General features: G+C 45.8%; 1 protein-coding gene across 2 annotated transcripts; it reads right to left on the bottom strand.

Moving 5' to 3' along the window:
• Positions 1 to 1,922: 1,922 nt before the first annotated feature.
• On the bottom strand, positions 1,923 to 11,765 carry PCDH18 (protocadherin 18). 2 transcript variants are annotated; one of them, XM_042829845.1, is made up of 4 exons: positions 9,066 to 11,765; positions 8,135 to 8,223; positions 7,842 to 8,005; positions 1,923 to 3,116 (listed from the first exon to the last, which is right to left on the bottom strand). In XM_042829845.1, the coding sequence occupies exons 1-4, from the start codon at positions 11,568 to 11,570 to the stop codon at positions 2,449 to 2,451; spliced, it is 3,426 nt and encodes a 1,141-aa protein (XP_042685779.1). In that variant the 5' UTR covers positions 11,571 to 11,765; the 3' UTR covers positions 1,923 to 2,448. The 2 variants fall into 2 exon arrangements, with proteins under 2 accessions (XP_042685779.1, XP_042685780.1); XM_042829846.1 differs by having other exon boundaries at positions 8,135 to 8,220.
• Positions 11,766 to 12,651: the final 886 nt, after the last annotated feature.

Genomic DNA, 12,651 nt, shown 5'->3' with positions numbered 1-12,651 from the left:
GGATACTTGGTTAGAAGTCTGAGACCTTCTAACCAACATGGCTGTACTTATCAACTCCTGAAGTGGAGACAAACTTTCACAGCCCTGAATGAAAAGCCCAAATACCAGTTTTCTTTCTGGCTCTTTATAACTTCGCACTCTCCCTGAATGAACATCAGGAATCTAAAACCCTTCGATGCTTATTATGTATCAATCTGTCTGTTTTCTGTAAGATCAGATCATGGAACAGACCATCCTGGAAGTTATGTTAAGGCACATAAGAGACAAAGAGTTGATCCGAGATAGCCAACAGTGCTTCACCAAAGGCAGACTGTACCTGACCAATTTAGTGGCCTCCAATTATGGACAGACATCATAAAGATGAAAAAAAAGGTGAAGAGGGATTTGGCCTCTTCTCCCAGGCAATGAGCAGGACACGGGGCAATGGCTGCAAGTTGTATCAGAGGAGGTTTAGGTTGGACATAAGGAAGAACTTTTTTTCTCAGAGAGCGGTCAGGCACTGGAATGGCTGCCCAGGGAGGCAGTGGAGTCACTGTCCCCGGCAGCGTTCAAGAGGCATCTGGACAATGTGCTGTGTGATGTGGTTTAGTGCGAGTGGTGGCAATAGTGATGAAGAGACAGTTGGACTGGATGATCTTATAGGTCGTTTCCAACCTTGTGATTCTATAATTACAGAAAGGAAGAGAACTCAGGGCGCCTACCTGAGCATGCACAAGGCCTCTGACATGGTCCCACATCACATCCTTCGTACTAAACTGAAAAGAGACAGATTTGAAAGCTGGACTATTGGGTGAATAAATAATTGCTTGGATGTACAGTCAACAAATGTACAGTTGGAAGGGTAGCACAGTTAGGACTTGACAGGTGAAACAGTTGGAAAGATTACCACGGTAGAAAAGAAACAATCAAAGAAGAAATGCTTACCCATATCCAAGAATCTAAGCTTACAGAAGAAAACTCCAAACAAAACGTATCTCTAAAAAGAAAACCTTCCCAGCTCCTGGCCAGCCCTTAAATGAGATCTAGGAGGAGTGGAGCCTGGCCCACCCCTGAATTGCCTTCACCTGTGCTCCCACAGCTGACCCAGTCCTTTCCTCAATCAGTGGTTCACACCTGACTCAACAGTTCCCATGCAGTTGGATGATCACAGACATCTAGTGATTGGCAATGGGAATTAGATGACCTTTAAGGTGCCTTCCAACTCAAGTCATTTTATGATTCTGTAACAAAAATCTCCCTGTTTGTGGCAGGCTAATCAAACACGTTTTTGAATAAAGGAACTAAAAGAACTGCAGTGACTCAAACTATTATGTGTGAAACAATATCTACTTTACTGCCAGATGCGACGGCACAATGGTATGCTCAGTTTGCATAGAGCTTCCTTCCATAAAGGGAGAAACCCTGCATGTTGGAGGAACTGATTAAGATAAAAAAACAGCTCTATTCTAGGGAGCTAAAGTACTTCTATACTATTTGACATAGACAAGATAGACACATAACAGACGCAAAACACACCTACAACTGCTATGGAAAATAATAGCTTTCCTGAGAGATGCAGCATTCATTTTATTTTGGTGTCACAATGATAAAGCAGGCAATTGCAATTTTTTTTTTTATTTACATAGGGTGAGAATTCAGCCTGAAGTCAGAAAATCTAATTTGATTGCTGTCTTTCAAGTATATAGCACTCACTTCAACTGGCTTTGCAGCATAACAGTGGCAGAACAAATGAATGTTATTGTTTATTGTTGTTTTTTTTTAAGAAAATATTGAAAGTTCCATCAATTAATTCCATGATTTGTCCACTTGGGGAAACATTCATTTGTAAGCAGAAGACCCAAGCCTGCAATAACCTATTAATTAAATGGGAAAAATGACTTTTAACCAAACATCAAAATAAAAAAGGACATTTTAGGCTTCGAGAGAGTTGACAACTCTTTATTATAAGAAAGAAACATTGCAACAAGGTGTTGGATCAGTTATTAAAACTAATGTTTGGATAAGGTTTCAGTGATTTGGATTTGCATTTGTAACATCTGAGACTTAAATAATAATGGAAAGCAGTGACTCCCCTCGTTTCGTTGTTTTACATGCCTGTGTGGCAAGAAAGGTGGATGTTGGACAAGGATGGTACCATCTATATACATTTAGGAAAACATGCTTGCTGTGGGTGTAGAAAAATAAAATTTATTTGTTAAATTACACATAAATATAAGGTACAAATGTATTTTTAAAATACAGATAATCACACTTGCATTGTGTACATATGAAAATACAGTATTTTAATATTCAACATACACAGACACATTTATGATAAATGCAACTCAGTGGCAATGCCAGTTCTCCTCAGTCTGTTTTTTGTTCTTTCTTTCTTTCTTTCTTTCTTTCTTTCTTTCTTTCTTTCTTTCCAGTTTTCCATAAACATGGAAAAATAGGCTTTTGAAACATTTAGTTCTGCCGGACATCTTGCAGCAGCTTGTTAATTTCTGCCACCAGCTCGCTGGCATCCATGAGTTCATGTTTACCGTCACTGAGGTGATTGAGTACATTGTCAAAATCATCTTCTTCATAATTCTCCGGGATTTCCTCCATGGCTGGCAGCCATTTGGAGGAGGGCTGTGCACTCGAGTGAGTCCCCAGAGTTGGCCCATTGTTGGCTGGATTTTGGAAATGCGTGCTGGCTGCCCACGCAGCCACTCCCTGTGGATAATTCACAGCCTTGGCAGGCAAATGTCCCTTCCTGCGCTCCAACGAATTCAAGCGTTCCATCTCATTGCATTCTGTGTAGGCATCTAGCGAGGGAGGCAGCAGGCGCTGGAAGACGCTGCTCATTTCAGAGAGAAGAGAGGAGGTACAAGTGTCTCCTGATTCCTCCTCACCCTGACAGTCTTTGCCAAACGTTGAAAAGCTCTTCTTCTTTTCACTGGCGTCAGCAGGCTGCGGATCTTCCTCGAGGCCCTGCTGCTGCTGCTGCAGCTGCTGCTGGGGTGACTGAAACTCCTCCCCGGGGATGAACATGTTACTTCTGTAATCAGATGAGGGAGATGGCAGTGGTGGCATCCAGCACTGGTCAGAGTGGCCTAGAACCCTGCATTCCTCCGTGCACAGCCGCATTGCTGCAAGAGAAAAGATGAGAATGAACATCTGCCTTGGGTTGCACCTATCATTTACAGACACGAGGTCTAACACCCAAGGAAGACAAAGCCTGAACTTCTCCAGGGATCAAAGATGTTCCAACCTGGTGTTTGGATTCGCATTCTGTATGCATGAAGTCAGCAACTGCAAATAGCCTGGATTTAAATGCACTTCCATTCCTAAAAGGTCTCAAAACCCAGGAATGGTAAGTACAGGACTGGTAAGAAAGTGATATAATATGTTAACTAAGATGGCAGATAAACATAAATCCCAGGGTGATAACTAGCTCTTGTGACTTAAAGACATTAATTCCCTTTGTGAAGTGCTTTTACATAAATATAAAAATAAAAGAAAGGTGTTTCTACCTTCCAGCTTTTAGTTGTTTTACTCAAGTCTTCCACATGCAAATAAGGAAAAACATCAGAGTAATAACAGGAAAATAAACTGACAGAGGAAATACAGAACAAAACCATGCAGAGGAATCTCCATTAAATTATCTCCTTTTGACCTGACAATTGGGTGTATGTTGAACTCCAGGTGACCCACTAACATCTCACCTTATTAATTGAATCATTTAAATTTTAATCCGGTACTAGAATATTTAGGTTTTAATCCATATCCAGGGTGACCCCAGGGTTTATACAGACAGGAGTTACTCTAAAGTGTATCTGCACCTCCGTAGTTCCAGTTCCTGTGCTATGCTGGTACAGTGTAGACACAAGGGCAGCAACAACCCACAAGATGGGCATTCAAGCCAGCAAGAGGGCTGAAAGGTTGAGAAGTCTCTCTTTCACTGCTAGACTTGAGTGGTGTGTCATACATAAGCCATGCATTAAGGCCAGCAATTGGCCGACTGAGAGTCACTGCAAGAGTACATCATTAACATTGAGGCGGCCTGGGAAAGGTCCCTGGAAGCAGAAACAGGTAAAGACCTACATGACAGGCCTGCAAGGAGGGATGTGCCAGGGCAGAGGCCAAATTTCCCTCTCCAAATGGAACTGACTCTTTATGACACAAAGCCTCAGAACAGGCTGGACGCTGTCTGGGTAACTGGCAGTCCTTCTGCAAAAGCCCAAGCACTGCAGAAGCCACTAACTCGAATCTGAGCCACATACTTCAAAGAAAGTTCTTAACAATGCCAGGCTTCACATTATGCATATTTTTACAGTAGGAAACTTTTCCCCTAATCCCCCATGGACTACTGGTTACATTATCCCATGCAGTATGTAATTTCTTTTTCTCTCTACATTTATATATTAAAGACGGAAGAAATACCACTCCTGAAACTAAATGTCTTCAGTCATGCCCTGTAGACTTTCCTCATTTTCTCATCATGCTTCCCATTTGGCTCTGGATCCACACACTTTATCAAAAGTTCTTTTTGCAGTAGTGTAAGCAGAAGTGAATAGTGTATTTCAGCTTTGAACATACCCATGATTGATAAAGTGCTACTGTAAAACTGTCAGCGTTATTTATCTCTACGCCTTACACAGCCTATCATGCTGTTTGCTTTCGTAATGCTCTTCCCATTCCTTCAAGTACAAACTTTCTCTGCTCCTTACACAAGGGAGCATCAATTTCTTCAAGAGCACGGGTTCACGCTGCAGGCCGGATATTGCAGAAGGTATTGCAAATGGCCTACTGATCAGCATGCTTCCAACAGTAAATAATGAAAAGAACCCAGAAAATAACAGTGGTTGACATCTTGGTATGAGTGACTGCAACGCCTTAGTGCGCTTTGTTCCCATGCATGAAAAGCATACTTGTGCTGTCTTAACAGGAAATGCCTAAGAGTTAGAAAGTAAAAAAGATATCTCAGTGATCCGTTGTGCCTGGACCAGCTCTCAACTTATCCCAGGATAAGGATGAGGTCAAGATTACTCCCCTAATTAAGAAAATTCCTGTAAATTAACGGGAGACTCTCAACAGTTTAGCATTTCATTAGCCGTGGCCAAGAAGGCCAATGGCATCCTGGCTTGCATCAGAAATAGCGTTGCCAGCAGCACCAGGGAGGTGATTGCCCCTCTGTACTCAGCTCTGATGTGGCCACACCTCCAGTACTGTGCTCTGGTTTGGGCCCCAGGAGCAGCTGAGTGAACTGGGATTGTTTGGTCTGGAGAGAAGGAGGCTCAGGAGAGGTCTTACAGCTGTCTCCAACTGCCTGAAAAGAAGTTGTGGCAAAGTAGGGGTTGGCTTCATTTCACGGATAACAGCATTAAGATGAGAGGGAATGGCCTCAAGATGCGCCAGGGGAAGTTCAGGTTGGATATTAGGAAAAATTTCTTCTCAGAAAGAGTGGTGAGGCATTGGCACAGGCTGCCCAGGGAGGTGGAGTCACCATCCCTGGAGCTGTTTAAGGAAACGGTAGATGTAGTATTTAGGGATGTGATCTGATGGGGAATATTGGTGGTAGGTGAACAGCTGGACTAGGTGATCTTAGAGATCTTTTCCAACCTTCTTGATTCCATCATTATCTCATTGTGAGTTTTGCTACTGATCTTATCGTGTTTGATTTTGGTAAAAAATCATAAGTATGGACACTGTTGAGCGGAAAATCAAAAGATACTCTGAGAAAAATGAATGGTCTCACAATCTGCCCTTAAATCACCAATCAAAAAAAAAAAGAAAAAGAAAAAAAGAAAGAAAAATGCACAAATTTCTTCCCTGGAACTTAAAACTTACCAGAGAAGACTAAAAAGTGACAGAAAAAACAAGTCTTTTGAGGGCACTTATTGAAACTTTCCGATCCTGATATTTTTGAAGTTTCGAAGGCTTCATTCCTTTCCAGTTCCACCTTAAAAGAACAGATTGCAAAGGCTTTCTCACAGCATTATGCCTGTGTCCAGACTTACAATGCAGAAACCTTTCAAAATGGAGAGCAGGAAACCTCCAGGAAGTTTTCTTTTCTTTTCCTTTTTTTTTTTTTTTTTTTTTGTCTGTTTGGATTATACAGCGGACTCAAAGAAGTTCACATCTCATCTAAATGAGTTGAGCACACTTATCTACTTATCTGATGGACTAATACTACACATTGTGCTAAGTGGGCATCTGGCTGAGATTAAATGCACTAGAGTACTTTACAGCTAAACTGAGTTGCATCTGTACGCAGCAGGAGACCTTTCCTTACTCTGAATTCAATTAGCGTTAGGGGAAGGCCAGGCACTTTTGGAAACTCTGCCCTTAGGCTTCCTGTTTAGAGAGAGAATTGCAGGAGCTGAAGACGCATAACAGCATTTCAGCTAGCCCAGAGCGTCGCTACTCCTGCCTGCTGGCAGCCCTCAATCGCCTAGCAGGAAGAGGACAGCTATGCCTTGGCAGCAGCAGGGCCGGACGCCAGTGCAAACACCACTGCATTTCAAGTTCCCCCGGCAACTGAGAGCTGCAGCAGATCCCTCTAGGGGATCTGCTAACCACGGAAGACAGGGAGACATGCCTCATGCTGGATGGCGGGGGGATAAGTAATAGGAACTGGGGGAGATTAGGATGAAAAAGGCATTAGGACACTAGATTTTGATTAAAGATCCTGGAAAAACAGTACATTTTAAAGGCCTCTGGTTTCGAAATACTGGGTACCGAAGACTAGATTGAGGAGATAGCTGAATGTCTGGATAGGCAATACAAGACCTGGTTCCAAACCCTTGCCACGGGCAGAGATAAGCCCACTGTTGTTTTTTCTGGCAGCAGAGGGAAGGAGCTACAACACTGCAGCCCCTCTGCTCCAGCTCTGGGCAATGTCTGGGGGTCACTGCAGGAAGGAACACACGCTGTGCCAACCTACAAAGCAATACTGCCTTGTACGTAGAATGACTTGTTTAAGTTTACGTCAAGACTGATTAATCAATACTGAAGTTATCCAGCCCTGCCACTTGGACAGAGAGAACTAAATATGAGCTGAAATGGGTACGAGATTGAGGGTACAACCAGTGGCTATGTAATTACCAAAGTCATTTTAAAATTCTTATGTCTGTATGCAGCAGGATTTCCTGTATCCTCCTGTTTTCAACTTAAAACTGGACAGAAATTCACAAATTGTAACTCCATATACAAGTGTGTGTTTAGCTTGCTTTTACTCATCTTTTTCTAAAGTATCTCTCCTCTGCCCTCTACCTGAGCTGATTCTCTTAAGCTCCTTCTTCTGTAAGTCAGGATTGCAAGATTTAGATCTGGCAGATGTTAAGATGCTTCCCTTACTACTTGAATTCATTTTTCGGTGGGAAGAATACTTACTTTTGCCATCCATATTTCTTGACCAACTTCACAATTCATTTCTGAACTGTGCTAGTCTGTACCGTATCCTATGGATCAAACCCACTGTGGAAAATGTGTCCCCTTAATTATAGTTGCATGTATTTTTAACAAACCACAACTGCCTGGCTTTAAAAACAAACATCCACCCAGTCATTAGAAGTCTAAGGATGTAGAGGAGATGATGCTTTTTGCTGGGGAATTTGGAGCCTGCTCAAGATGATGCAAATAAAAGAAAAAAAAGTATGAGTTGCTCTGGGCAGATTTTTCAGTTGCATCTGAGTTTTCATTTGCCTAGAAACGGGAATGCTTCAGCTCAGTATTTGTCATGAGGCAGAGGAGACAGAAGGAAACACAAGACTTGAAAGCTAAAGAATTTTTGCTTTCTCAGTAGTAGCTTTATCAAAGTGACAGCTAGGCAGCACTGTAAATAAACCGTTCAGCTTCCATTGTGCTCATACCTGCAGGAATTCTCCCATCTGTAAGGAAAAGGTCACTGAATCCTTCCCCAAGAAGTCTGTCAATTGGAGACTCTCTACCCAAATCATAATCGCTGTCTCCAGCTTCGCTATCACCCCGGCCACTGTCTTTCAGGCTGAATTTATCCATATCTTGAAGGGCATATCTGTAAAGAGAATGGTGGTAATGGTGGAATCAAAATATCTCCTGTGCAACTTGGATTAAAAAGAAAAACAAAAAAAACAGTAGTATACTGCTTGATACACACATACAGCACAATAGTTCAGATCCTTACCTATAGCTTCTGGAATATTTGTTTCCTCGAAAACTCGGCCTTGGTTGATACTGGCCCTGGTGAAGCATCGAGAGGAGTTGAGAAACCTGCTAAAGAGAAGGTGAAAAGAATGATTCCTCGAAATAAAAGCTCGAACTGCTAGTTCTAAAAGTACTAATTCGCTTCAAGTTGTTGTGTTTTTTTTTCCTTTTCAAGTTTAATTAAATCAAACTCCTACATAATGCAGTACAACTGACTATTAGCGTAGAGACTGCCACAGAAAATAACTGGAGACGTTTCAGAATGAGGAAATGCACTGCTGTTTTTTAGCCAGGGAATTCATTAACAAGTAAAACAACTAATTAAGCACAGGTTGAATTTTGCTTTGTTTTAATACATTACAGCCACCTCTTTGCCATCCCATAGTCATAAATCACTAGGAATAATGAGGCATGGCACTCATTTAAGGCCATTACACCAAAGCTGCAGGAAAAAGTGAAATGGGTGCTCCCAAAGTTGGGGACACTGTGTGCCATGTATCAGACACACACTGCCTTACAATATATGCACCTAACCGTGTCAGTATTTGAGCTTGGAGTTTTCCACCCCTATTAATAACTTTCCTCTGTTCTTCCGGACTCATTCTAAAACAGCTATGAGGAGGGAAAGGGAAGGCAAGGAAGGAGGAAGCTTCGTAAACCAGAGCAGATTCCTGTGTATGTTGCACTGCATTGTTTCAGCCTTACAGGGAAGAACCAAGAACCAACACTATTAATAACAGATGTAACCCTGTGGTAATGGGTCCAGTTGCTTTTGGAGTACAGCTGCAAAACTGTAACATTTAAAGGGAAATCTGTAACGCGTGGGACTTGCATCTAACTGCCTGTTGCATGAAAAGTACCCCCATACTCCCAAGAGGACCTGTGAGTGCAAAACGAGGTGAGGACCTTACCTCAACAGCTGGAGTAGCGTGGGTGAGCTCCAGTGAGAAGTTCTCAGGCACGTGGTTGGAGGAGATTGTCACCAGGCTGTTCAACGATTGGTGGCTGTGGTGGCTCTGCCGGCTGCTCATCTGTCCCCTCTCCAGGGTCGGGGATGAGGACGGGGAAGCTCTGTGGTGAGATCGGATGGGTAGCGTGCCGTTAACTGTTGGCACCAGTGTGATGTCCCCTTTGTGGATCTGTCTGGAGGGCCGCTTCGGGTGGTGCTGGTAGGTTGATTCTGCCACCCGGCAGTTGTAGGACCTGGTGTCCTTTTTCTCTCGATTACATCTCGTAGCAAAGATAACCATGATGACCAGCAACACGGCACATATCGATCCTAAGGATATAATTGTTATCATCGAGACATCCAGAGAGGGCTGGCTTACCAAAGTAGCTTCTGTGCTTGAAAATGAATAAACATACTCAAAAACCGTACACTTCAGAAGTGCTTTAGTACTCAGCTGAGGACTGCCTTTATCCTGGACTATGACAAAAAACTCCCAGTGTTTAGTTGGAACCGATTCTACACTCACATTGATGGAGATGTCACAAGTTTTGGGATCCATCACAAAGATGCTGTTTTCCTTGTCAGCTGCTATGGAGCAGCTGAGTTCAGAGTTCATACCGGAGTCCCGATCCGTAGCCCTTATCCTCGTGACAAGAAAGCCAATCCCAGCATCTTTAGGGATTGAGATTTCCGCCGTGCTGTTGCGCAGTGCTGGGCCCACGATGACAGGAGCATTGTCATTTTCATCAATGATGGTTAGCACCACTGTAGTGTTACTAACAAGTTGCTGGCTCCCTCCATCCCTAGCTTGAACCATAAAGGCAATCTGATTTACCTCTTCATGGTCAAAAGTTCTCAAGGCATAGATCGCCCCGTTGGAGGGATCAATGGTCACATAGGTGGTTATAGAACTTCCCAAAACAGAATTCTCCAGTATAGTGTAGGTCACCTGTCCGTTGTCCCCTAGATCTGGGTCTGTGGCCGTGACGGATGTGATGTACGCTCCCGGAGAGTTATTCTCTAAGATAACTACTTCGTATCTGTTTGTCTGGAAGCGGGGTGGGTTGTCATTTTCATCACTGATTTGGACAGTAAAGTGTTTTACTGTTGAGAGACTTGGCGTTCCCTTGTCCTCTGCTATTACAGTCAAGCTGTATTCAGATCTCTTTTCTCTATCTAGACTGGCATTAGTCAAGATTAAATAGTTATTTTCATAAGTCTTTTGCAGTTTAAAGTGGCCATGACCATGGAGCTTGCAAACCACCTCTCCGTTTACACCCGAATCCTTGTCCTGTACCCTGACCAGGGCGACAAACGTGTCCAGGGGGGACCCCTCAGAAACATAAGCCATTTCTTCTTTTTCCGGGGACATCAAATTTAAGCTGATTTCCGGTCTGTTGTCGTTCACATCCACAACTTTAATTATAATTTTGCAGTGAGCTGGAATGGAATTTGGTCCCATGTCTTGAGCCTGAGCATCAATTTCATAGGACTTAGTCATTTCATAGTCCACTTGTTTCAGGAGGGTCAGATGGCCTTTTTCTGAATCTATCCTGAAAGTCTCCATAATTTTGGGAGACACATGACTGCTGAAGGAGTACACGACCTTCCCGTTAGCGCCCTCATCTGGGTCGGTCGCATTGAGGTCTATGAGCAAAGTCCCGACTGGGGAGTTTTCCAGGAGTTGAATTATATAGGACTGCTGCTCAAAAGCTGGGCTGTTGTCGTTGGAGTCGGAAATGCTGATTTTCAGAAGGGAAGACCCAGACCTCTGCGGCACCCCCTTATCAGATGCGGTGAGCTGGAGCTCGTAACTCGACTTCAGCTCCCTGTCCAGCTCCTTCACCACGATAAGCTCTGCATACTTGGCACCGTCAGTCCTCGTCCTCACCTCGATGCTGAAAAAATCATTGTCAGAAAGGGAGTAAGTGTGGAGGGAGTTGTCCCCCACATCTGGGTCAAAAGCACTGTCCAGGGGGATGCGGGTACCCACGGCAGCGCTCTCAGATATTTCGATGGGGATGAGAGCCCTGGAAAACTGAGGGGAGTTGTCGTTGATGTCCAGCACCTCCACTTCCACATGGAAGAGCTGCAGATGCTCGGTGGGCAGAGTGATCACGTCGAACTCGATGGAGCAGTTCAAGTTTTTCTGGCAGAGTTGCTCCCGGTCGATCTTAGCGCCGATGCTGATCTCTCCGTTATCCTCTCGGACGACGAGAAGCGGGGAGTTCCCCCTCTGCATAGCTCGGAAGCGGACCGAGGCGGGGTTGGGGATTTTCAATAGAACATCGGCCACGTCCTCCGCCAGCCTGGCGATGACCGAGCCGACCCGCTGCTCCTCGTAAATCCGGTACTTCAGGTTCTTGCCCAGCACAGCCTTATCGAGACACGCAACCGCCAGTGCAAAAAGGAACATAAAGTGCATTCTGCTGCCAGCCCGCCGCGTTTGTAAGTTTCTGCAATTCATTTCTCCCAGCGAGTTAAGAAGCAATTACTCAAACTTCCTCCGGTACCTCAAACCCCGCGCACATCTGCTCCTTCCAGCCGCCTCTCACAACCAGCCCGGCACGGACAGCGCAGCAGACGAGAAAACTTTTCCATACACACCGTGCCGGGACATCCAGGGACGAGCCGCCGCAGCCGCTTTCCGCGCTCGCCGCCTGCGCTCCCGCGCCTCCGCCCTTCCCGCAGCTCAGCCGCTCTCCATGTGCCGCCGGCGGCCCCGAGCTCGGCGGCGTCTCCGGGCACGCCCCACCCTCCCTGGGCGGCGCAGCGAACGCGGGCGGCGCCGGCTCCGGCCGCAGCTCCGCGTAACTTCACTCGGACAAAGCCGCAGCGCGGCCCGGCGCCGGCAGCCAATCAGCCGGGGGAGGCGGGGGCGGCGCCGCCGGCCCGCTCTTCCCGCCCGAGGAGGGGGGGCAGCGCCGGGGGCGTCGCGCCCGCAGCGTTTCGAGGGGTCCCGGTCCCGGTCCCGGTCCCGCTGGCACGGTGCGGTCCTCCCGTTTAGTTAAGTGCTTCGCGAGCGTCTCGGTGCCGCTCGTCTCCCTGTCAGCTGCCGCTCCGCAGTGCCCGTTTTTGCGCGGAGAGCTCCTCTCGCTCCTCGGAGTCTCCGCTGCCCGCTCAGCGACGCTGCCCGCAGCACTTCTGCCGCCGGCGCGTGTGCTGTGCTGGGTGCCGTTGCGCGGTTCCTCAGATCCGTCTCCTCCCGGCGGGTGCCACGCTCGGGCTGTGCTCGTGCCAGACGTCTGAAAGAAGGGGCCGTGGGGCAAACGGAGCGCTCCGAAAGTGATCGTTCCCCTCAGCCTCCTTTAGTGTTCTCTTGTTTAGCTTGCACCGAAAAATAAAATCAGATATCGGAGGGCTGTGTCCCAGAAACCGCGCAGATGGCTGCACGAGCTCCGCGCTGCAGCCAGGTCTCCCAAGCAGACATCTCGTGTATCTGCTCATGACGTGATCCCCATTTCCCCTTTAGTTTATCATTTTAGCTTACTTCAGCCCCCCATTGTTTCCCTGCTAACTTCTCCCACTTGTTTATTGCTGTTTCACAT

Source organism: Centrocercus urophasianus, unplaced genomic scaffold, assembly GCF_019232065.1.
Source record: "Centrocercus urophasianus isolate 14NV4802_14NV808 unplaced genomic scaffold, USGS_Curo_1.0 seq_32, whole genome shotgun sequence".
Classification (NCBI taxonomy): Eukaryota; Metazoa; Chordata; class Aves; order Galliformes; family Phasianidae; genus Centrocercus; species Centrocercus urophasianus.
The sequence above is the reverse complement of the archived record's forward strand: the minus strand, read 5'-3'. Positions and strand labels throughout refer to the sequence as shown.